The 23412-nt window shown below is 44.2% G+C and overlaps 1 protein-coding gene across 1 annotated transcript; it reads right to left on the reverse strand.

Annotated features, from left to right (window-relative positions):
• Nucleotide 1: 1 nt before the first annotated feature.
• Nucleotides 2-14701, reverse strand: plch2b (phospholipase C, eta 2b). Its single transcript, XM_014166251.2, has 21 exons — nt 13419-14701; nt 12126-12272; nt 11610-11853; nt 11166-11295; nt 8358-8528; nt 8165-8258; nt 7790-7993; nt 5209-5329; nt 4932-5103; nt 4663-4770; nt 4152-4226; nt 3667-3767; nt 3468-3556; nt 3148-3333; nt 2886-2993; nt 2610-2734; nt 2417-2501; nt 2092-2238; nt 1832-1911; nt 473-1679; nt 2-268 (listed from the first exon to the last, which is right to left on the reverse strand). Exons 1-21 carry the CDS (start codon nt 14122-14124, stop codon nt 252-254), a joined length of 4317 nt encoding a protein of 1438 aa, XP_014021726.2. The 5' UTR covers nt 14125-14701; the 3' UTR covers nt 2-251.
• Between the last annotated feature and the right edge of the window lie 8711 nt (nt 14702-23412).

Here is a 23412-nt window from a genome sequence, read left to right on the forward strand (position 1 = left end):
TCAGAACGATTCACTTTGGTTTTCAGTCCTATTTACAATAGATGCATCGTGATGCAAAAATCACAATATCCACATAAAAAGTAAGTGATTACCTTATACAAAATAAACTTGTTCGGTCTCAAAATGTGATGACATTTGTACATACATCTAGATACATAGAAGGGAACGCTATATGTTTACAAGTGTATTTCCTACTCCCATGCTTATTCCAATTGGCTGCTCACTGCTGTGGTCCTTGTAGTGTCCGGTTACTATAGCGTAGAGTAATCTGCAAATAAAACACAGCGAACAAAATTGTCATTACTATAATTCCAGGGTCATCAATCAACATCGATTTTGTAATGTCGATGATCTGAGCATACAGGTACACATACTTTGTGACTCAAAAAACAATACATCTTTAACACTGGCATGCTCTCTAGCTGGGATATAATAACAGAATAAGATATCGTATAGTAAGAGTCACTTTTACCGTAAAAAAATAGTGGCGATTTACAGCGGATCTCCTTCATCTTTTGGTCAAAGAGGGCATTCATCTCTCTCTGCAGGGTACCCACTTCCCTCTGCCCACTGACTGGCACGCGCGAGGGCAGGAGCTCCAGACTCAGACTGTCTATACTGCCAACACTGCTGGAGTCACTGTCAGACAGGTAGAGGCCGTTGGGTATAGGCTGGTGGCCATAGCGGCAATGGTTCTGGGGGGGAGGGGAAGGAGTCTGAGGCTGCCAGTGCACAGCAGCCCTGCGGTTAACTACCGGGGTGATGGGGGAGGTATGCTGCTTTCGTGGAACACTGCGAGAGCGGGCCTTTGTCCGTGACGTGTTGGAGGGGCGTTGGCTGGCTGGGGTCTCCAGGGTCCGTCTAACTCTTGCAGGGGAGGATGGTGGGTGTCGGTTCCGGAGAATGACCTCAGGATGAGACTGGGGCTGGGCCTGGGGTAGGGACTGGGGTTGGGCCTGGGGTAGGGACTGGGGCTGGGCCTGTGGTAGGGACTGGGGCTGCGGATGGAGCTGGGGTTGGGGCTGATTCAGATGTTCTGTTACAGTTTGGAGTGCAGGCTTACTGTTAAGCTTTGTCGGTGGTTCTCCTGCTATGTCCTCAATCTCAGGTGGGTCTGGCCACTCAGGCTCAAATGACCGACCCGAGTTGTCCCGGCCCAGCCAGTGTGCATGGAAAGACTGAACCTGGTCTTCCAGATCTGGCCAGGCTGCCTGGAACGACTGCATTTGGCTCTCTGGTTCTGGACTCTGTGGCTGAGATGACTGAAACACGTCCTCCAGGTCTGGGCTTGTTGCTGTGATGCACGGGATGGACGCCCCAGAGTTGGAGAAGGTGGAGGACATGCGGACAAGGATGCCCTTCCTTTTCCCCTCCGTCTTTTTCTCCTCCTTCGGAGAAGCACCCTGGATTTCCTCCTCCAGAATTTGCACTGTGTGAGCTCGCTTCAGTGGTTCGCTCTGAGTCCCTCTATGGAGGTAGTCTATACCTGCAGGCGTCAGTAACATGCTGCCGTTCCCGCTGCTCTCCTGGGAGTAGGAGTCCAGGTCCTTGCGGTACCGCTGACGGACGTCCTCTGATGAGTAAGTGGAGAGGTGCATAGAGACCGTCTTTGGCTCCTTGGCTGACCCTTTCTTCGTAGCTTTTTTCAAAAAACCCTTTACAGCATTACTTGGCTTAACCTACGTGACAGAAAAAAAGACAAGCTTTCATCAAGTGTTGAATTCAAGAGAAAGTGAGTTGTGAATTGACTCACTGTTAAGAAAATCTAAGCCTTAGTCTTCAACTACAGCAATACAGGTAAAGCAAAACTCAACCCAGTGCTTAGGCCTACCTTTCCTGTGATGTCATTTACAGCAACATGAACAAAGATGGAGGCCTCCTCCATGCCCTCAAGATAGACATGGCGATAACCTTAACATGTTTTTAAAAGATTATAAGGTAAAATTAACCATTTATCACATTAATCCCAAAATCACATGCATTTTATTTTCATAGAGCAATCCATGATAATGGTACACTTGTTATGTGGACAATCCAAATGTCCTCTGTCTGATGAAGTAGAGACCTGGTTAATCCCTCCATCTACCTTACCTGGCATCATGCTGACGAATGCTATGGTCCTCTGTCCAATGAAGTTTTGTCCTATCGGATCATGGTCCCACACCTGGAAACGCACCAGTGCAATCTGGGTCATGTGGAGGGTGAAGACCAAGCTCTCCTCCCACATGGGATTGAAGCCTACAATGGCACAGAGAAGGAAGGAGACTATTAGCTTCAATTGCATTTCCACAACCTTTTAGTGCTTTCCATTCAACAGAGGTTTAACAGAATATCAAAATGCGTAGTTGAATGAGCACCTTGTTAAAAAAATAAAATACGGAAACTAAATAGCTGTCGAGTTAAGGTCAATGCTCACCATTATCGTCCACCACCCTTGTCTGCTGCTTACAGCAATCAATAGGCAGACCGATGATCTCCACCTCCACAAAAGGATCAATAATCTACAACAACAAAGACACATTCACATACAACGCACGAGTGACAAGACAAATAGCCTTGTAGTCTCCTCATATACAAGAGGTCAATTGAAGTTGTCTGATATGTCTCACCTCCCCTCTATCCCCCAGCATTGAGTCTTTAGGTTTTGGAAGCTGCTGCCCACTGATAATCTTCAGTACCAATTGAGTCTTACTCTGTCCTGGCAGAGGGTCCTCCAGCGTAGGGTTAAAGAAACCTGGGCAACACAGAAAGCAACATTCAGCCAGCAAACTCTTAGTCTGAGAAACAACTACTGTGCATTTATAGTGTTTAATTGTATAATCCGTTTGCTCATGTCTGTATTTTGGCTTCAACTACAGTTACCCATATTTTCTAATAGTACCCACCTTTATTCATGCACCTGGGCTTCAGTAAGTATCCACAGTTGCCATTGGTTGAGAACTTGGCTCTGTTCAGTTCAAGCATGCGGCCCTCTGTTTGGTAATTCAGTGCAACTGAAAAGATAAGACGAGATAAGAAATACATTTTAGAGTACGGCCACTGTTCTGAACCAGACTGAAGTCTAGATATTTGCCTCTAGACTGTCTTGTTTTTCTCTGTAAGCAAAGCAAAGCACACTTAAGGTATTGCATGAGCAGGGTATTTTACCCATATGGCATCCTGCGTTCCAAAAGGGCTGTGGGTTGAAGTTGCTAGAGTCCACACGGTAGTTGGAGGGGTAAACACGTAGTAGCTGTCTCTGGTTTAATCGCACCAACTGAGCTGGCTTCAGAGCCATGATCTGGTTCACAATGCTCTCATTGAGGGAAGACACTTGCCAACTGGTCATATAAGCTGCCGACCAGAAAACACATAGGTTCAGACACACTGACGACCAAGAGGTAGAATGACTCCCATGCTGAAAGATCTTGTGCTATTGTTGAATAAAGCAGAAATTATTTTGTTTGTATATGGACACTACTCCCCACCTTGTGTTTCAATGTCATGGACCCGGACAGACTTGGTGTACTTGACGAGGTCAGACAGGGCTCGGGATAACCTCATCGTCTTCCCTTTCCTGAGGGTGAATAGGGGAGGGCCAGAGATAAGTGGATGCATGGGTCAATGTTTAAAAGTTCAAGTAAATGGTTTGATAACAGTATAACAGTCATGTTTGATTGGATTTACTTGTTGTGGTACACAATTTGTGTTTTGTCTCTCATGATGGGGTTCTCTTGGTCTGCATGGTCTAAATTGAGCATTAGCTTCTTTTTCTTCTTCTTTTTCCTCTAAGCACAGGAAATGAACAGTCAGCATTTAGTGCAACAAGGGTCTTCCAGATGGGGGCATTTCTACTGTAACAAGAGCATGTTACAGCAGTAGAAAATGTCTCTCAAAGCAATACACTGCGCTGTCAGGAAAATCACACAGAAAAGCTGATGCAGGCCTATGATGACAACGACTATTTTCCCACGCTAGTGTTGGTAAAGGGGGGTGGTGAAGGGAGTTCGTGATTTGCATTTGTGCTGGTGAGGTAAGAGTCATTTGCATGGTGGAGGGAATGGTGAAGAGGAGCGAAGTTAATTTGCATAAACATGATTGGAAAGCGCTGTGAAGCGCAGACCGGGTAAGGAGGTAGGGAGGGAGGTAGTTGTACGAGAGAATAGGCTGACCTTGCGTCTGAAGCTGCCCATGATAGACCTGCGTTTCTTGGGTTTGGATTCATCTGCAGTGCCAGCAGCGTTCCCCTTGAATAGTCAAACATATTCAAGACTCTAGACTCCCTGCAGACACAATCAATCAGCCACCTAGCTATCTCACTGTCTGATGGAATGCCTAATGGCTTTGGCATCGTCTTATGACAGAGCACCTGATAACATCATGTGGTATGCTTTTCATTGTTCTTTGAAGTCAGCAATCAGATATTTGTATCTAGGTAAACTGAAACACGTGAAATTCACATAACATCCACTGTAAAACAGCCATTAATTGAAATAGTTTTCAGACAAAGAATAAGGGCACTGGGCTTACAATAATGAGACGTTCATTGATGCCTCACATTTTGGGTATTATGCCACCTATAGGGGCTTTTAGGAACACTACAAATGTCCTGGGATAGTTTTACTCAAAACATTGATATTTTACCCTCAGTCTATTTTAGCTAAACGGTAGTAATGTCCTTACATCAGTGTTTATCTGGGTGTCATCTTCATCCTCCTCTTCCTCACTGTCTTCATCCGACACATCCCCCTCCTCTGCATCATCATCAATGTTCGCTGGAAGCTTCTTTCCCTGAGGAATAACAACCAGTCTGTTTACTACATTCCTTTTTTTTCACAGAAAGTGTTCTGTAATGTTGTTTTAAAGTCTCATGATTTGGAAACCGCCGCTATGGAAATGACTGACTGCTACTATTGGTTGCGCGGTACATCGATAAAGAAATATGGCTTTACCTTGACTAGAACTTTCCCTTTCAGGAGCTCTGGGGAGGGCAACTTTCTGAATTCATTCATGTTGACCGTGGAAAGGTCCACCTTATCCTGGAGCACCTCCAACAGATACTCAGCCATCTTCTTCTGCTGGGGCACTGTGCAATGGTTCTCTATGGACAGGATCACCGGGTACCTGGGGATGTATGGCACAACATATTGGAATGTGTGTTGCCCGTGAATGGTTTTCTATTGCTATCTATACCTGGGCAGGACATGGTGACAAAAGAAAGGTACTCACTGATTCTTTGTGAAGGCATATTTGTTAATGGTTTCAATGACGTCTTTGAAGAGGATCTTGGACGTCAGGGTGTAGCCATGATGGACAATAGGCTCCCCGTCTGGTCCATCCCAGCAGTCCACTGACAGACAGAGAACGAACGAGTGAGTGAGTGAGTGAGTGAGTGATGAGGATGGTAAATACTGTTATACAACGGGTGGGTCTAATCCTGGATGCTGATTGGTTAAAACGGCATTCCAGCCAGTGTCTATTTAAGCAATAAGGCCCGAGGCGGTGTGGTATATGGGGCGGCGTGGTATATTAGGGCGGCAGGTAGCCTAGTGGTTAGAGTTTTGGGCCAGTAACTGAAAGGTTGCTAGATCGAATCCCCGAGCTGACAAGGTAAAAATCTGTTGTTCTGCCCCTGAACAAGGCAGTTACCCACTGTTCCTAGGCTGTCATTGTAAATAAGAGTTTGTTCTTAACTGACTTGCCTAGTTAAATAAAGGTTAAATAAAAAATATGGCCAATATACCATGGCTGTATCTAGGCACTCCGCGTGCCTAAGAACAGCCCTTAGCTGTGGTATATTGGCCATATACCACAAACCCCTGAGTTGCCTTATTGCTATTATAAACTGGTTAACAATGTAATTAGATCAGTAAAAATAAATGTTTCGTCATACCCATGGTAAATGGTGGGTCTAATCCTAGATGCTAACTGGTTAAAATCACATTCCAGCTGGTGTCTATTCCAGAAGTTACCACTAGCTAAAGCTATGACGTTAAATGCCTATCTACTCTGTCCCATCTCACTGCACAATCCACTCTCTCATCAGCCCAGCCAGGCAAATGTTCTATGCCAGGCGAAATCGCACATCATTGGTTCACTAGAAAACAGCTTAAACAAACGCAAATGCAGCTACTTTGCTACTATTATGGTAACACTGTTTGACGTGACTGTGTTAGCCAAAGTTGGCTAGACAGCAAGCAAGGGATAAGAACGTTGCCAGCCATTATGGCAACGGAACATTTAGAGCGAACGTCTGGGTCGCATCCATAGATACAGAACAAAAAGACTTAACGACTAGGTCATGTCTCTGGCAACCGAACCAATAGAACAAACGACCACCCGGCTGGGATAGCAACCCTAGATTTGTGTCGGGACAATATATTGTGGAATGATGAAATAGCATGAAGAAATTAATCAAAATAACGTTTTTAATGAAACCTATGTAAATCACTATTTGAATATGTTGGTAACCCGTTGTTTAAAAGTAATAATGCCCTCATCTCGACAGTGGCGGTTCTAGACCATTTCAACTGGGGGGGCCAAGCTGGGCCAGTTGTACTGTTAGAGGGGCCAGTTACATTAGACGTTATTGTTGTCATATCGTTTTCTTCACTGCATTGCAGGCATTAGTTATGTAAAAATGATTTCATACTCCACATTTAGCCCCCCCCCAGAACCGCTAGTGCATCTCGGGCCTAACAACAACCGTGCCAATATATCCTCCAAACACCGGCTTTCTTTGATGGGGTTCATCAGCGGTTGGCATCCAACGTTATGGTGCATTATCACCACCTACTGTACTGGAGTGTGGGCCAGAGATAGGGTTCCTCTAAATCATACCTCCCAGCCATGTTGCTCTTAAAAAATATAACAACATATGAGACTATATCTAATGACGTTCTACTCAATATACTCTTTAAAATAATTTCCTGTATCCTCTTCTCCCTCATACTAGATCTCAGTCTCTCTTTCCCTCTGATACTGCCCACACTGTAGCAATACATGCTCCACAGTCTCTGTTTCCTGGCAATAATCACACTTTCCTGTTGGATGCTTTCCTATCATATTTAAAGTCTTAGTCAACCGGCTGTGTCCCACCCTTAATCTTGTAAAAATAACCTCCTCTCTTCTGTGCCTTCCTGTTGTCCTCCCCTCCCCGACTTTCCTCTGTACTTGAAATAAATGCCTGCCCTTATTATCTCTATTCCACTGCTCCTGCTATCTCTGCACCATCACTGTCCATATCAGGCTTTTTGCCTCTGCCTTGCTCATTAAAACTACAACATCAACATCCCCACTACTAAGTGCTTGTTTAGCCAGTATATCAGCTGCCTCGTTCCCCTCTACCCCCACATGGACAGGGACTCAAGTAAATCTTATCTGTATACCCATCTGTCTAATCCTGTCTTGGGTTTGTAGCATCTTATCAAGCAGGTCTTGTCTGCTACATGACCTATAGGACTGGAGACTCATCAACACTGCACATGAATCAGAGCAATAACTACTCTGTCTGGTTTGACTTCCTTCACCCACTGCAAGGCCAACAATATGGCCATCAGCTCCACTGTATATACAGCCAGATGATCTGTAATACGTTTCCTGACTGCCCCCCCACATTCCTGCACTACAAATGCTGACCCAGTACGTCCTGTCCTTGGATCTTTTGAATCATCTGTGTAAATGGCTATAAAGTCTCTTAAACAAATAAGCAAACACCGGCTTCTCTGGCATAACACTTAAGTAGGAGTACAGCACTGCAATGTTTTGAGTAGGGAGGCAGTTGAACGGTCTTTGTAGTGTCTAAGCTTACCTTCCACACAGCGACAGCCAGCCTGGAGCACATAGGCGTACATGTCTACCCTGGACTCAGACAGAAGCTGGTCCCCTGTCAGGTAGGTGTTGTGGGACGAGGCTATGAAGTAGTTACACAGGGGCTGGGTCATGTCCTGGTGCACATGATGGTGGTCTGGTTTAAAGATGTCTCCTGCTGGACTTCGCATGTAATTGGTGAAACCTGAGGTAAGAAACAGGATATGGGACTTTCCTGTGATTGACATACTGTTACTGTACTTGGAGATACACCATGTCTGTTCATGTGTATTTGGCTATTTCTGTGGACTGTGATACTTAAAGTTATAGGCGCTTGTGTCATGAAAACTACTTCAAAATCATGTAAAATCCTTACCATCGATGCCCAGAACCATATTCTGTAGGTTTTGAGAACATGGCTCAAACTGGCTGACAATCTCCAGACAATATTCTCTGGTTACACCCGCCATCTACCAAACAGAAACATTGTGATGAAAAATGAACAATAATGCAGAATATATATATATATATTTTTTAAACGTTATGTTCTGCTTTTAATTCAGTTTTACCTTCTGTTCATTTTCCATGAAACGGACCAGGTCATTTAGGTCCATGAACTCTTTGTTATTACTGTAGGAGAGCATGATGAGATAGAGGCCTCTGCGTGTAGACATCATCTTATAGAAGGTACAGAATTCTTCAAAAGCTAACGAACCCTGGTTGTCATCTGTGTCTGCTTTCTGAGGATGGAAAGAAAATATGTAGGGTTCTAGTTAAGGTTCGGGGGAGGGTTAACCACTTAGAAAAGAGAGTTCCTCAAGGGTTATTTGAGAAGGGTGATGGTTCTATGTGAAACAATAATGACTCAAAGAACCATTTGAACCCTTCAATGGTTCTTTGCAGTTCAGAAAATACTGCCCATCTCTGCCTGTATGATTCTTCAAAAGGCTCTTTGTAGAACCTTTGAGATTAAGAACAGGCTTTTATAGAACCATTCTCCATAAAGGTTCTATAAAGAACCATTAAAATAGGGTTCTATACAGCACCAAGAAAGGTTGTAACAATAGCAGAACCATTTTTGGTGCTATATCCATGGGTCACTCTGTTGTTGTCATGGGTTGCACCACCGTCACTCTGTTGCGTCATTGCCATTGTTATGAAGGTTCTACAGACGCCGCAGCCATGTTGGTGCCCAAAAGTCCAGTGATGCCTACTCATTCTGAACCGGGCCTAATGACTGTTTAGTCTAAATTAAACTATAGTGGAATGGAAATATGATGACATTGCTAAAGTAGACAAATATTTAGTAGGAATCAACTTTGCCATGATTATCATGTTGTCAAATTTACTTTAGACAGATGACAAAGTTGTTATTAGCTAGCAAAGTTTGTCAGAAATAGCTAGCAATGTTAAAGTTAGCTAGCTAAAATCCGATGGTCTCCCCTCAATCTTAGCTAGCTAGCTAAAGTTATACTGCATCTAAAGTCAATCTGGTGACATCACAATAATGACAAATGTTTTTCCAACTACACTGAACACAAATATAAACGCAACATGCAACAATTTCAAAGATTTTACTGATTTACAGTTCATATAAGGAAATCAGTCAATTTAAATAAATAAATTAGGCCCTTATCTATGGATTTCACGACTGGGAATACAGATATGTATCTGTTGGTCTCAGATACCCTCCAAAGAATGTAGGGCCGTGGATCAGAAAATCTGTCAGTATTTGGTGCGACTACCATTTGCCTCATGCAGCGCGATACATCTCCTTTGCTAATCAGGCTGTTGATTGTGGCCTGTGGCCTCCTCTTCATTGGCTTTACGAAGTTTCTGGATATTGGCAGGAACTGCTGTCGTACACGTCGATCCAGAGCATTCCAAACATGCTCAATTGGTGACATTTCTGGTGAATGTACAGGTCATGGAAGAACTGGGACATTTTCAGCTTCCAGGAATTGTGTACAGATCCTTGCGACATGGGGCTGTGCATTATCATACTGAAACATGATGGGATGGCAGCAGATGAATGGCATAACAATGAGACACAGGATCTCGTCACGGTATCTCTGTGCCATCAAATTGCCATTCATTGTTCGTAGTTTATGCCTGCCCATACCATAACCCCACCAGAATCATGGGGCACTCTGTTCACAACATTGACATCAGCAAACCGCTTGCCCACACAACACCATACACCAGGTGTGGGCATTTCCAGTCATCAGGGGCCTGATTGGTGTCACAGTTTTGCCCCAGCCCCAGCTAACACACCTGACTCCAATAATCACCTAATCATAATCCTCAGTTTAGAATGCAATTTGATTAGTCAGCTGTGAATGGAGAAAAAGTGTGACACCAATCAGTCCCCCAAGGACTGGAGTTGCCCACCACTGCCATACACGCTGTCTGCCATCTGCCCAGTACAGTTGAAACCGGGATTCATCTGTAAAGAGCATACTTCTCCAGCGTGCCTGAGACGGTTTCAGACAGTTAGTGGTCACACATGGTCTGCGGTTGTGAGGCCGGTTGGACGTACTGCCAATTTCTCTAAAACAACTTAGGAGTTTGCTTGTGGTAGAGAAATTATCATTCAATTATCTGGCAACAGCTCTAGTGGACATTCCTGCAGTCAGCAAGTCAATTGCACACTCCCAGCACAAGGAACACCTGTGTAATGATCATGCTGATTAATCAGCTTCTTCATATGTCACACCTGTCAGGTGGATGGATTATCTTGGCAAAGGAGAAATGCTCACTGACAGGGATGTAAACACATTTTCTGCACAAAATTTGAGAGAAATAAGCTTTTTGTGTGTATTTCAGGGACCAACATTTTACATCTTGCGTTTATATTTTTGCTCAGTATAATTACTTGCCCCCTTTAGAAATGCCATTGTATTTCCAAGCCACTGACAGATTGAGATAAAGACACAGAACAAATCCTTCTTGCACAGCCACAAAACAAAACTGTGTCTGACATGAGGGGTTAAAAAAAGATAGAAGACAGGTAATGCAATGTGCCTTAGTATGAATTACTGTAGCATTCTGAACACGTACAGTGAAGGAAAAAAGTATTTGATCCCCTGCTGATTTTGTACGTTTGCCCACTGACAAAGAAATGATCTGTCTATAATTTTAATGTTAGGTTTATTTGAACAGTGAGAGACAGAATAACAACAAAAAAATCCAGAAAACCGCATGTCAAAAATGTTATAAATTGCATTTTAATGAGCTTCTGTGAAACTACTTTTAAAAGATTACAATTACTTGTTATTGTATTCTAGGATGTAATGAGAAACATTGAGATACAAGAACATCAAAATGTTCTTGGTGAGTTCATCCCCAGATTTATGAACATCTGAATATGATCTTACCTTAAACATCTCTCTGACTTTCTGCCTGGGCAGGTTCACGTTGAGTTTGTGGAGTAACTGAAGAACCTCTCCCAGGCTCAAATTGCCGTCCCCGTTTTTGTCTGCCTCTGAGAAGGTCTGCTGTAACCATGTGAAATAAGAGTTAAGGATGAGACACGGAGACCACTGACCAACGACATTTGTTTTAGTGTGTATCAAAATACATCCTATGTGACAAGACATCCCTGGAATTATATGTGTTGCTACATGTGATTTTACACAAACGTTGGAAGGTATCATGTCCTAATTGAATCAAATGCCCACAGGCTGATGATATTCAGGTCCTATTCAATCAGTCAAATATATGTATTCTATGGTTTTATAGGATGGTCTATGTTCTACTTTCATCAATCGGTCATAAGGCCCTATGAGTGACATGCTCCATAGTGACAGAGTAAAGGATATTGGTCCCTTTTGCGTTGTCTCTTTGCCAGACTGTCCTCGTCACTGATGCCAGCCATGAGGTATTTCAGGCCAGTAATCCAGGTACGGGCCTCATCTCCGTTAGCGGAGACCAGGTCAAGAGACTCCACATGGTCGCCATGGTAAATACTGAAGCAGCAGTTGGGGTCGAAACAACTGTCTGCGTAGCGCTGGAAGATCTCAGACTTCTTGCCCTCACAGACCTCGTGGATGGAGTCAATGGTTACTGGGATAGAATCAACGTCAAAATGAATAAGAATGTATTCTAGCAGTCAATCAGCTGCAATAACCTGTTCATTTTTCAGAAATCTCATAGCTATTTCATATGAGTTACAAGATGGTAATACACACATGCGGTATGCACGTTTGTACATTATGTTCAAATATCTAATGGCATAGGGCTGGTAAACTGTTGAATGTAGACAAAGTAAAAATACTAGAGTATTCCTCACAGTACCAGTATGAAACCCTATCTGAAACATTCCCTGTCTGACTCACTTTTAGCTTTATCGTGCTTCCTGGAGGGCCTCCAACGGATGCAGGACTTGTGTTCATCCAGGTAGAAGAACCTGACCAGGCCCTTCTTCTTCCCTTTCAGTTTGGTCATCTGGGTGCCAGTCTGCATGGTGCACATACACCTCTCCACTGCAGACAGGCCACAGGGAGGAAGGCACACACACTGGGTCAACATCAGATGGCCTCTGTGCTCATACGGTACAGGGCGCCCTGTCCATGTACTGTACTTGTGTGCACTAAAATTATAGCGTTTGGGCCCATATCGAGTAAGTAAATAGCCTTGCACGAGCCTTGGCTTGTGAGAGCCGGAACGGCTCATAGGAGTAGGAGCCTATATCCTGTTTCTGTAGCGTGAGGCAGCTTGAAGTACAAGTACACCCCTGCACAGAACACTAATCTATTTGAGCCCATATAGTAATTGTTTACTGGGGCAACAAAGAGAAGACGTGTCATAAGCATGTGTAGCCCCATATGTCCTACAATACTGAATTATCTTTCAATCAACAGGTGAATTTACAAATGTTATTTCACAGCACTGGGGTAGCCACGCATATAATCCCTTTCAGATTAATTGAGGAGAATAGCAGGGTTAAAGCAGAGATTTACCAACTAGCAGTTGATTATTAGATTAGCTGACAACGTCAGGGCCAGGATTTAAGGGGTTGTTTATGTTATCAACCTGCACCTTGCGCATCAAATACGTTTCTTTTCATACAACTGAGATAGATCTTTAATCCTTGCAATATCTGTAGTGTAGAATATTCTGCTCTTATACTGACTCATTGGTAGTGCATACTGTTGGCCTACCTACAGCTGACTTTGTCTTTCTAATTGAGCTGGCTCCCATTCTCTTAGGACCCCCTGTCCCACGACATGACATGTATGGCATTCATGTTTGTATGTTATTTTTGAGCATGACGGTAAGAGCAGTTAACCTTCCTCTGTAATCTGAGGTAGAGAGAGAGACACGTGATGCCCACTAGTCTGCATCACTCAGTCTAATCTCTAGGGATTGCCTGGAGTCCATATACCCATCATCTACTCACTGTTACCTGCATACATGTCACCTGCATTTTCACACTATTATGGTGGGAAACCCAAGGTTTAGGAGGCAATTGCAGGTGTTATAGAATATGCTACCTTATTTCGTACATTTTGTTCAAACTCAGTGGCTAATGACTTACAGCTCTGTATCCTCCCCAAATAATAAGTCATTAAGTCATTCGAGGGAAGACAAAATATATGTCAAATATCATATCTCCATCAGTCGCTTACCATATTGACCCAGTCTCCATTTGGGTTGTGCTACGACGCTTCCACCAATCCAGAAGAACTCCTCTGCCAGTCTGGAGATGGAGGTTTTCTGCCACAGCTTTGGGGACGTCATGATGGATGGGGTGGGGGACCTGCTGGAGGACCTGCTGAAGGGGGAGGAGGTCCTTCTCTCTGCGCTCAGAGAGGACAGACAGGGGGACAAGAGTCCAGGAGACAAGGAAGCAAAGGATGGAGAGGTACTCTTCACTGTAGACGAGGTAGCCATAACTGGGGTAGAGGTGAGGCTCAGTCTTGGAAATATCGCTGCCATCGGTGGGGTGGTGGTGAGACTCAGTCTTGGAGATCTTGGAGATGGAGCTGTCATCGGTGGGGTGGTGGTGAGACTCAGTCTTGGAGATCTTGGAGATGGAGCTGTCATCGGTGGGGTGGTGGTGAGACTCAGTCTTGGAGATCTTGGAGATGGAGCTGTCATCGGTGGGGTGGTGGTGAGGCTCAGTCTTGGAGATCTTGGAGATGGAGCTGTCATCGGTGGGGTGGTGGTGAGACTCAGTCTTGGAGATCTTGGAGATGGAGCTGTCATCAGTGGGGTGTTGATGGGGTTTAGTCCTGGAGATAAATTGGCATTTAGTCCTGGAGATAAATTGGCATTTAGTCCTGGAGATAGCGGTGCCATGGCTGAGTTGACATTCATTCCTGTACCGTTCATTTAGCCACACACCTGCCTCCCGCTCATGTCCTCTACCCAGTGTCTATCACCCTCACACAGCCTTCGTCTCTCCAGTTGGACTGTGGTTCAAACCAAAACTAACATCCTGAAGACAACTCAAACTCCCTACCATAATCCAGGAAGTATATCCATTTTCAGAATTGTATTTTATCACGCAGAGTTAAAAAACCTTGTCATGTACCACCACCTCAGTTTGTATGTGTGTCTCCAGAAGAACTAGCCATAGGACAGGGAGTGAAGGCCCCTGGCTACTCCATTCATTCCCATTCTTCACCAAACATTCCACAGCACAGGTCCCAGTGACGCAGCCACTGTACACACAAGTGTGTTTCGCACTGTGGCAGCAGGAGAAGTGTGCAACACGCGTCAACCTCTAAATCTTCCTCAAGCTGTAATCCTGGGCTAAGGGAGGCCACAGCCTTCGCTGAAGGATTTTCACGCAAAATTTAAGCTCTTAAAGAAAGGGAAAGAGGTGGGGATGGGAAGGGATGTTCACTCAGTAGCACAAAAGGGAAGTCCAATCAAGTAGCTGAATGCAGAGTATCCAAACACTCTCAGATAGGAATGGGATGTTAGTTTTTGTTGCGTGACTCTGAGTGTAAGCTGCAGTCAAACAAATGAGATTAAGTCTCCCCTTCTCAGCAGCCTGTGGGCACTTCCCTCATGAGACAATTACCGTCTTTGCAATCAGCATGTCATAACACTAACATGAGAATTGTGAATTAGTTCTGCTGTGTATTTTTGGTGTCTGTTCTATGAAAAACACACTGACCTATCAGAGATACCAAAGTATTTAATTGAATTAAAGTATTGACTCCGCAGGAGGAGGTCTTATGTTCTGCACACTGATTGGCTTATGTTTGTTTTTGTATGTGTGTTTTTGTCTGAGCATCAAATAAGTTACAAATTGTGCTTTGAATTATCCCTGTTTCTTAGATATGAATACATAATATTGGACTATAAATTGTGCCATCCTGTATTATACTTATGCTAAAATGTTTATTCCATTTACTTTATGTTTGTATTCTTATCTTTTCTTATTTCTTATTGTTGTTGCATTGTCGAGAAGGAACCTGCAAGGAAGCATTTCGTTGGACGGTGTATACCATGTGTATCCCGTACAGTGCCTTCAGAAAATATTCACACCCCTTGACTTTTTCCACATTTTGTTGTTTACAGCCTGAATTTAAAATGGATTAAATGTAGATGTTTTTTCATTGGCCTACACACAATACCCCATAGTGTCAATGTGGAATTATGTTTTTAGAAATGTTTACAAATTAAGACAAAATGTAAAGCCGAAATGTCTTGAGTCAATAAGTATTCAAATCCTTTGTTATGGCAGCCTAAATAGGTTCAGGAGTAGAAATTTGCTTAACAAGTCACATAATAAGTTGCAAGGACTCACTCTGTGTGCAATAATAGTGTTTAACATGATTTTTAAATGACTACCTCATCTCTGATTCCCACCCATACAATTATCTGTAAGGTCCCTCAGTCTAGCAGTGAATTTGAAACATAGATTCAACCACAAAATACCAGGGAGGTTTTCCAATGCCTTGCAAAGAAGAGCACCTATTGGTAGATGGGAAAAAATGTAAAAGGCATCCCTTTGAGCATGGTGACATTTTTAACTACCTTTTGGATGGTGTATCAATACACCCAGGCACTATAAAGATACTGTCACAACGTCCACAGAAGGTGGCGCCTCTCCCCGGTCGGGCGGCGCTCGGCGGTCATCGTCGCCGGCCTACTAGCTGCCACTGTTTCTGTGTCATTTGGTGATGTCTGTTTAGGTTAGCACCTGTTTTTGTGTTAGGTCATTAGTGGGGTATTTAGTCTGTCTGTTTTTGGTTGGGGTTTGTGCGGGATTATTTTGTGTCGTCTTTTAGTAGGTTGGGGATTTGTTTTTCCTCTGCCGCTGTCTATTTGGGCATTAGGGTTGCTGGGCTGCGTCCCGAATCATTCTAGGATTCTATTCCTGTTGTTGGAGTTTTGTACCCTGCCTTGTTTCGGCATTTTTGGACTTATTTAATTAAACGTGTGTTTCACGTACCTCGGTCTCCTGCGCCTTCACCCCTCCTGCTATTTAGAGTTACCTTGACAGATACAGGCGTCCTTCCTAACTCAGATGCCAGAGAGGAAGTAAAACTGCTCAGAGATTTCACCATGAGGCCAATTGTGACTTTAAAACAGTTACAGAGTTTAATGACTGTGATAGGAGAAAACTGAGGATGGATCAACAACATTGTAGTTACTCCACAATACTAACCTAATTGATAGAGTGAAAAGAAGGAAACCTGTACAGAATGAACATATTCCAAAACATGCATCCTGTTTGCAACAAGCCACTAAAGCAATTCACTTTTGGTCCTGAATACAAAGTGTTATGTTTGGGGCAAATCCAATACAGCACATTACTGAGTACCACTCTCCATACTTTCAAGCATAGTTGTGGCTGCATCATGTTATGGGTATGCTTGTAATTGTTAAGGACTGGGGAGTTTTTAGGATTCAAAATAAACAGAATGGAGCTAAGGACAGGCCGTATCCTAGAGAAAAACCTAGTTCAGTCTGTTTTCCATCAAACACTGGGAGATTAATTCACCTTTCAGCAGGAGGACAATAACTTTAAACACAAGGTCAAATCTACACTGGAGTTGCTTACCAAGAAGACAGTGAATGTTACTGAGTGGTCAAGTTACAGTTTTGACTTACATCTGCTTGAAAATCTTTGACAAGACTTCAAAATTGTTGTCTAGCAATGATCAACAACCAATTGGACAGAGCTTGAAGAATTTTGAAATGAATCATGGGCAAGTATTGTACAATCCAGGTGTGCAAAGGTCTTAGAGACTTACCCAGAAAGACTTACAGCTGTAATCACTGCCACAGATGATTTTAATATGTATTGCCTCAGGGGTGTGAATACTTATGTAAATTATATATTTCTGTATTTAGTTTTCAATTCATTTACAAAATTGTCAAACAACATGTTTTCACTTTGTTATTAGGGAGTATTGTGTGTAGATTGTGTGAGAACATACAGTACCAGTCAAAAGTTTGGACACACCTACTCATTCAAGGATTTTTCTTTATTTTGATTATTTTCTACATTCTAGAATAATAGTGAAGACATCAAAACTATGAAATAACACACATGCAATCATGTAGTAATCAAAAAAGGGTTAAACAAATAAAAATATATTTTATATTTGAGATTCTTTGCCTTGATGACAGCTTTGCACACTCTTGGCATTCTCTCAACCAGCTTCACCTGGAATGCCTTTCCAACAGTCTTGAAGGAATTCCCACATATGCTGAGCACTTGTTGGCTGCTTTTCCTTCACTCTGCGGTCCAACTCATCCCAAACCATCTCAACTGGGTTGAGGTCGGGTGATTGTGGAGGCCATGTCATCTGATGCAGCACTCCATCACTCTCCTTCTTGGTCAAATAGCCCTTACACAGCCTGGAGGTGTGTTTGGTCATTGTCCTGTTGAAAAACAAGTGATCGTCCCACAAAGCGCAAACCAGATGGGATGGCATATCGCTGCAGAATGCTGTGGTAGCCATGCTGGTTAATTGTGTCTTGAATTCTAAATAAATCACTGACAGTGTCACCAGCAAGGCAACCCCACACCATCACACCTTCTCCTCCATGCTTCACATGCAGAGATCATCCGTTCACCTACTCTTTTATTTTTTTATTTTATTTCACCTTTATTTAACCAGGAAGGCAAGTTGAGAACAAGTTCTCATTTACAATTGCGACCTGGCCAAGATAAAGCAAAGCAGTTCAACACATACAACAACAGAGTTACACATGGAGTAAAACAAACATTCAGTCAATAATACAGTAGAAAAATAAGTCTATATACAATGTGAGCAAATGAGCTGAGATAAGGGAGGTAAAGGCAAAAAAGGCCATGGTGGCAAAGTAAATACAATATAGCAAGTAAAACACTGGAATGGTAGATTTGCAGTGGAAGAAAGTGCTAAGCAGAAATATAAATAATGGGGTGCATTGAGCAAAATAAATATATAAATACAGTAGGGGAAGGGGTAGTTGTTTGGGCTAAATTATAGATGGGCTATGTACTGGTGCAGTGATCTGTGAGCTGCTCTGACAGCTGGTGCTTAAAGCTAGTGAGGGAGATAAGTGTTTCCAGTTTCAGAGATTTTTGTAGTTCGTTCCAGTCATTGGCAGCAGAGAACTGGAAGGAGAGACGGCCAAAGGAGGAATTGGCTTTGGGGGTGACCAGAGAGATATACCTACTGGAGCGCGTGCTACAGGTGGGTGCTGCTATGGTGACCAGTGAACTGAGATAAGGGGGGACTTTACCTAGCAGGGTCTTGCAGATGACCTGGAGCCAGTGGGTTTGGCGACGAGTATGAAGCGAGGGCCAGCCAATGAGAGCGTACAGGTCGCAGTGGTGGGTAGTATATGGGGCTTTGGTGACAAAATGATGGCACTGTGATAGACTGCATCCAGTTTATTGAGTAGGGTATTGGAGGCTATTTTGTAAGTGACATCGCCGAAGTCGAGGATCGGTAGGATGGTCAGTTTTACGAGGGTATGTTTGGCAGCATGAGTGAAGGATGCTTTGTTGCAAAATAGGAAGCCAATTCTAGATTTAACTTTGGATTGGAGATGTTTGATGTGAGTCTGGAAGGAGAGGTTACAGTCTAACCAGACACCTAGGTATTTGTAGTAGTCCACATATTCTAAGTCAGAACCGTCCAGAGTAGTGATGCTGGACGGGCGGGCAGGTGCAGGCAGCGATCGATTGAAGAGCATGCATTTAGTTTTACTTGTATTTAAAAGCAGTTGGAGGCCACGGAAGGAGAGTTGTATGGCATTGAAGCTCGTCTGGAGGGTTGTTAACACAGTGTCCAAAGAAGGGCCAGAAGTATACAGAATGGTGTCGTCTGCGTAGAGGTGGATCAGAGACTCACCAGCAGCAAGAGCGACATCATTGATGTATACAGAGAAAAGAGTTGGCCCAAGAATTGAACCCTGTGGCACCCCCATAGAGACTACCAGAGGCCCGGACAACAGGCCATCCGATTTTACACATTGAACTCTATCAGAGAAGTAGTTGGTGAACCAGGCGAGGCAATCATTTGAGAAACCAAGGCTATTGAGTCTGCCGATGAGGATGTGGTGATTGACAGAGTCGAAAGCCTTGGCCAGGTCAATGAATACGGCAGCACAGTATTGTTTCTTATTGATGGCGGTTACGATATCTTTTAGGACCTTGAGTGTGGCTGAGGTGCACCCATGACCAGCTCTGAAACCAGATTGCATAGCGGAGAAGGTGCGGTGGGATTCAAAATGGTCGGTAATCTGTTTGTTGAATTGGCTTTCGAAGACCTTAGAAAGGCAGGGTAGGATAGATATAGGTCTGTAGCAGTTTGGGTCAAGAGTGTCCCCTCCTTTGAAGAGGGGGATGACAGCAGCTGCTTTCCAATCTTTTGGAATCTCAGACGACACGAAAGAGAGGTTGAACAGGCTAGTAATAGGGGTTGTAACAATTTCGGCAAATGATTTTAGAAAGAAAGGGTCCAGATTGTCTAGCCCGGCTGATTTGTAGGGGTCTAGATTTTGCAGCTCTTTCAGAACATCAGCTGACTGGATTTGGGAGAAGGAGAAATGGGGAAGGCTTAGGCGAGTAGCTGTGGGGGGTGCAGTGCTGTTGACCGCGGTAGGGGTAGCCAGGTGTAAAGCATGGCCAGCCGTAGAAAAATGCTTATTGAAATTCTCGCTTATAGTAGATTTATCGGAGGTGACAGAGTTTCCTATCCTCAGTGCAGTGGGCAGCTGGGAGGAGGTGTTGTTATTCTCCATAGACTTTACAGTGTCCCAGAACTTTCTTGAGTTTGTGTTGCAGGAAGCAAATTTCTGCTTGAAAAAGCTAGCCTTGGCTTTTCTAACTGCCTGTGTATATTGGTTTCTAACTTCCCTAAAAAGTTGCATATCACAGGGGCTGTTCGATGCTAATGCAGAACGCCACAGGATGTTTTTGTGTTGGTTAAGGGCAGTCAGGTCTGGAGAGAACCAAGGGCTATATCTGTTCCTGGTTCTACATTTCTTGAATGGGGCATGCTTATTTAAGATGGTGAGGAAGGCTTTTTTTTAAATAACCAGGCATCCTCTACTAACGGGATGAGGTCAATATCCTTCCAGGATACCCGGGCAAGGTCGATTAGAAAGGCTTGCTCGCTGAAATGTTTCAGGGAGCGTTTGACAGTGATGAGTGGGGGTCGTTTGACAGCTGACCCATTACGGATGCAGGCAACTCTGACTCTCACAAAGACACAGCGGTTGGAACCAAAAATCTCAAATTTGGACTCATCAGACAAAAGGACAGATTTCCACCGGTCTAATGTCCATTGCTCCTGTTTCTTGGCACAAGCAAGTCTCTTCTTCTTATTTAGTAGTGGTTTCTTTGCAGCAATTCGACCATGAAGGCCTGATTCACACAGTCTCCTCTGAACAGTTGATGTTGAGATGTGTCTGTAACTTGAACTCTGTGAAGCATTTATTTGGGCTGCGATTTCTGAGGTGCAGTTAACTCTAATGAACTTATCCTCTGCAGTAGATGTAACTCTGTCACGGTTGTCGTAGGAATGAGCGGACCAAAGTGCAGCATGTGTGTCGTGCCACATTTTATTTATACTGTGAAACTATGCAATACATAAATATACTGAATGACAAAAAAACAACAAACCATGACGCAGAGGTGAAACATACACTACTCACAATTAATCTCCCACAAACCCAGGTGGAAAAAAACCCTACTTAAGTATGATCTCCAATTAGAGACAACGAGGACCAGCTGCCTCTAATTGGAGATCATCCCAAACAAAACCAACATAGATATACAAAACCAGAACATGAACATAGAAATACAAAACACACCCTGACCTACTCTACCATAGAAAATAACATCTTACTATGGTCAGGACGTGACAGTACCCCCCCCAAAGGTGCGGACTCCGACCGCACCTAAACAAAACAACAACAAAATCCCCCCCCCAAAAAAGGGGAGGGTAGGGTGGGTAACTACTGTCTATGGCGGCTCTGGTGCAGTACACATCACCTTCTTATCCTGCAGATCCTCCAACAGAGGAGGCAGCTCTGGTTCGCGGCGTAACCCCCGCTCCGCCCGCTGATCCCTCTGCTTCTGTGCCACCAGACCGTGGATCATCGCCGGAGGTTCTGGGCTGCAGGCCGCCGCTGGAGGTTCTGGGCCGCAGGCCGCCGCTGGAGGTTTTGGGCCGCAGGCCGCCGCTGGAGGTACCGGGTCGCAGGCCGTCTCAGGAGGTTCCGGACCGCAGGCCGTCTGAGGAGGTTCCGGACCGCAGGCCGGTCTGAGGAGGTTCCGGACCGTAGGCCGTCTCAGGAGGTTCCGGACTGGGAACTGTCGCCGGAAGCTCTGGACTGGGAACTGTCGCCGGAAGCTCTGGACTGGGAATGCGCACTGGAGGCCTGATGCGTGGGACCGGTACAGGTGGCACCGGGCTGATGACACGCACCTCAGGGCGAGTGTGGAAAGGAGGCACAGGACGTACTGTACTGAGGAGGCACACTGGAGGCCTGATGCGTGGGACCGGTACAGGTGGAACCGGGTTGATGACACGCACCTCAGGGCGAGTGCGGGGAGCAGGCACAGGTCGTACCAGGCTGAATAGACTAACTGGAGGCCGGGTACGTGGGGCAGGCACAGGATATACTGGACCGTGGAGGCGCACTGGAGATCTTGAGCGTAGAGCTGGCGCAACCCGGTCTGGTTGGATGCTCAACCTAGCTCGACAAATGCAGGGCGCGGGCACAGATCGCACTGGCCTATGAATGCGCACTGGTGACACAGTGCGCATCACCGCATAACACGGTGCTTGCTTCGTCACTCGCTCCCCATGGTAAGCATGGGGAGTTGGCTCAGGTCTCCACCCTGACTCTGCCAATCTCTTGTGGGCTGCCTCTTGTGCTTCCGTCGTTGCCGTGAATGTTCCTCGTAACGTTGCCGTTCCTCCCTCGCTGTCTCCACCTGCTTCCATGGCAGGGTCTTGTCCCCTGCCATTACCTCCTCCCATGTCCAGGACGTCCTCCACTCTCTCCTTTCCCTGGCCCAGGATCCCTGCTCCTCCTGGGCACGCTGCTTGGTCCTTTTGTGGTGGGAGATTCTGTCACGGTTGCCGTAGGAATGAGAGGACCAAAGTGCAGCGTGTGTGTTGTTCCACATTTTATTTATACTGTGAAACTATGCAATACATAAATAAACTGAATGACAAAAAAACAACAAACCGTGACTCAGAGGTGAAACATACACTACTCAAAATGAATCTCCCACAAACCCAGGTGGCAAAAACCCCTACTTAAGTATGATCTCCAATTAGAGACAGCGAGGACCAGCTGCCTCTAATTGGAGATCATCCCAAACAAAACATCATAGAAATACAAAACTAGAACATGAACATAGAAATACAAAATATAGAAAAACACCCCCTGTCACGCCCTGACCTACTCTACCATAGAAAATAACATCTTACTATGGTCAGGACATGACACTCTGGGTCTTCCTTTCCTGTGCCGGTCCTCATGAGAGCCAGTTTGCTTATTTGAGCTGTTCTTGCCATAATGTGAACTTGGCCTTTTACCAAATAGGGCTATCTTCTAATACCACCGCTACCTTGTCACAACACAACTGATTGGCTCAAACGCATTAAGAAGGAAAGAAATTCCACAAATTAACTTATAACAAGGCACACCTGTTAATTGAAATGCATTCCAGGTGACTACATCATGAAACTGGTTGAGAGAACGCCAACAGTGTACAAAGCTGTCATCAAGGCAAAGGGTGGCTATATTGAAGAATCTCAAATATAAAATATATTTTGATTTGCTGAACACTTTTTTGGTTACTACGTCATTGTCTATGTCTTCACTATGTAAACCTCCGACTTCAACTGTATTTCATAGTTTTGATGTCTTCACTATTATTCTAGAATGTAGAAAATTGTAAAAAATAAAAATAAAAAAAAACCCTTGAATGAGTCGGTGTGTCCAAACTTTTGACTGGTACTGTATACATTTTTAATTCATTTGAATTCAGGCTGAAAAACAACAATGTGGAGTAAGTCAAGTGATATGAATACTTGCTGAAGCCATTGTACATACAACTAATACAACTTGAAACGTGATAACAGTGTTACACTTTGTGTAACTCATTGACTGTAATAAGATATAAAACACACTCATGAA

Source organism: Salmo salar, chromosome ssa22 (genome assembly GCF_905237065.1).
Source record: "Salmo salar chromosome ssa22, Ssal_v3.1, whole genome shotgun sequence".
In the NCBI taxonomy this organism is placed as follows: Eukaryota; Metazoa; Chordata; class Actinopteri; order Salmoniformes; family Salmonidae; genus Salmo; species Salmo salar.

What these genes read in the sequence shown, in the direction of transcription:
- plch2b (XM_014166251.2), bottom strand. Translation starts at nt 14,124, where the DNA reads ATGAACGGTACAGGAATGAATGTCAACTCAGCCATGGCACCGCTATCT. An exon ending in GAAGCACGATAAAGCTAAAA is followed by an intron (nt 11,854 to 12,125) that starts GTGAGTCAGACA and finishes ATTCTATCCCAG; the next exon opens with TAACCATTGACTCCATCCAC. An exon ending in TGGGCAGCTTCAGACGCAAG is followed by an intron (nt 3,768 to 4,151) that starts GTCAGCCTATTC and finishes TCCTGTGCTTAG; the next exon opens with AGGAAAAAGAAGAAGAAAAA.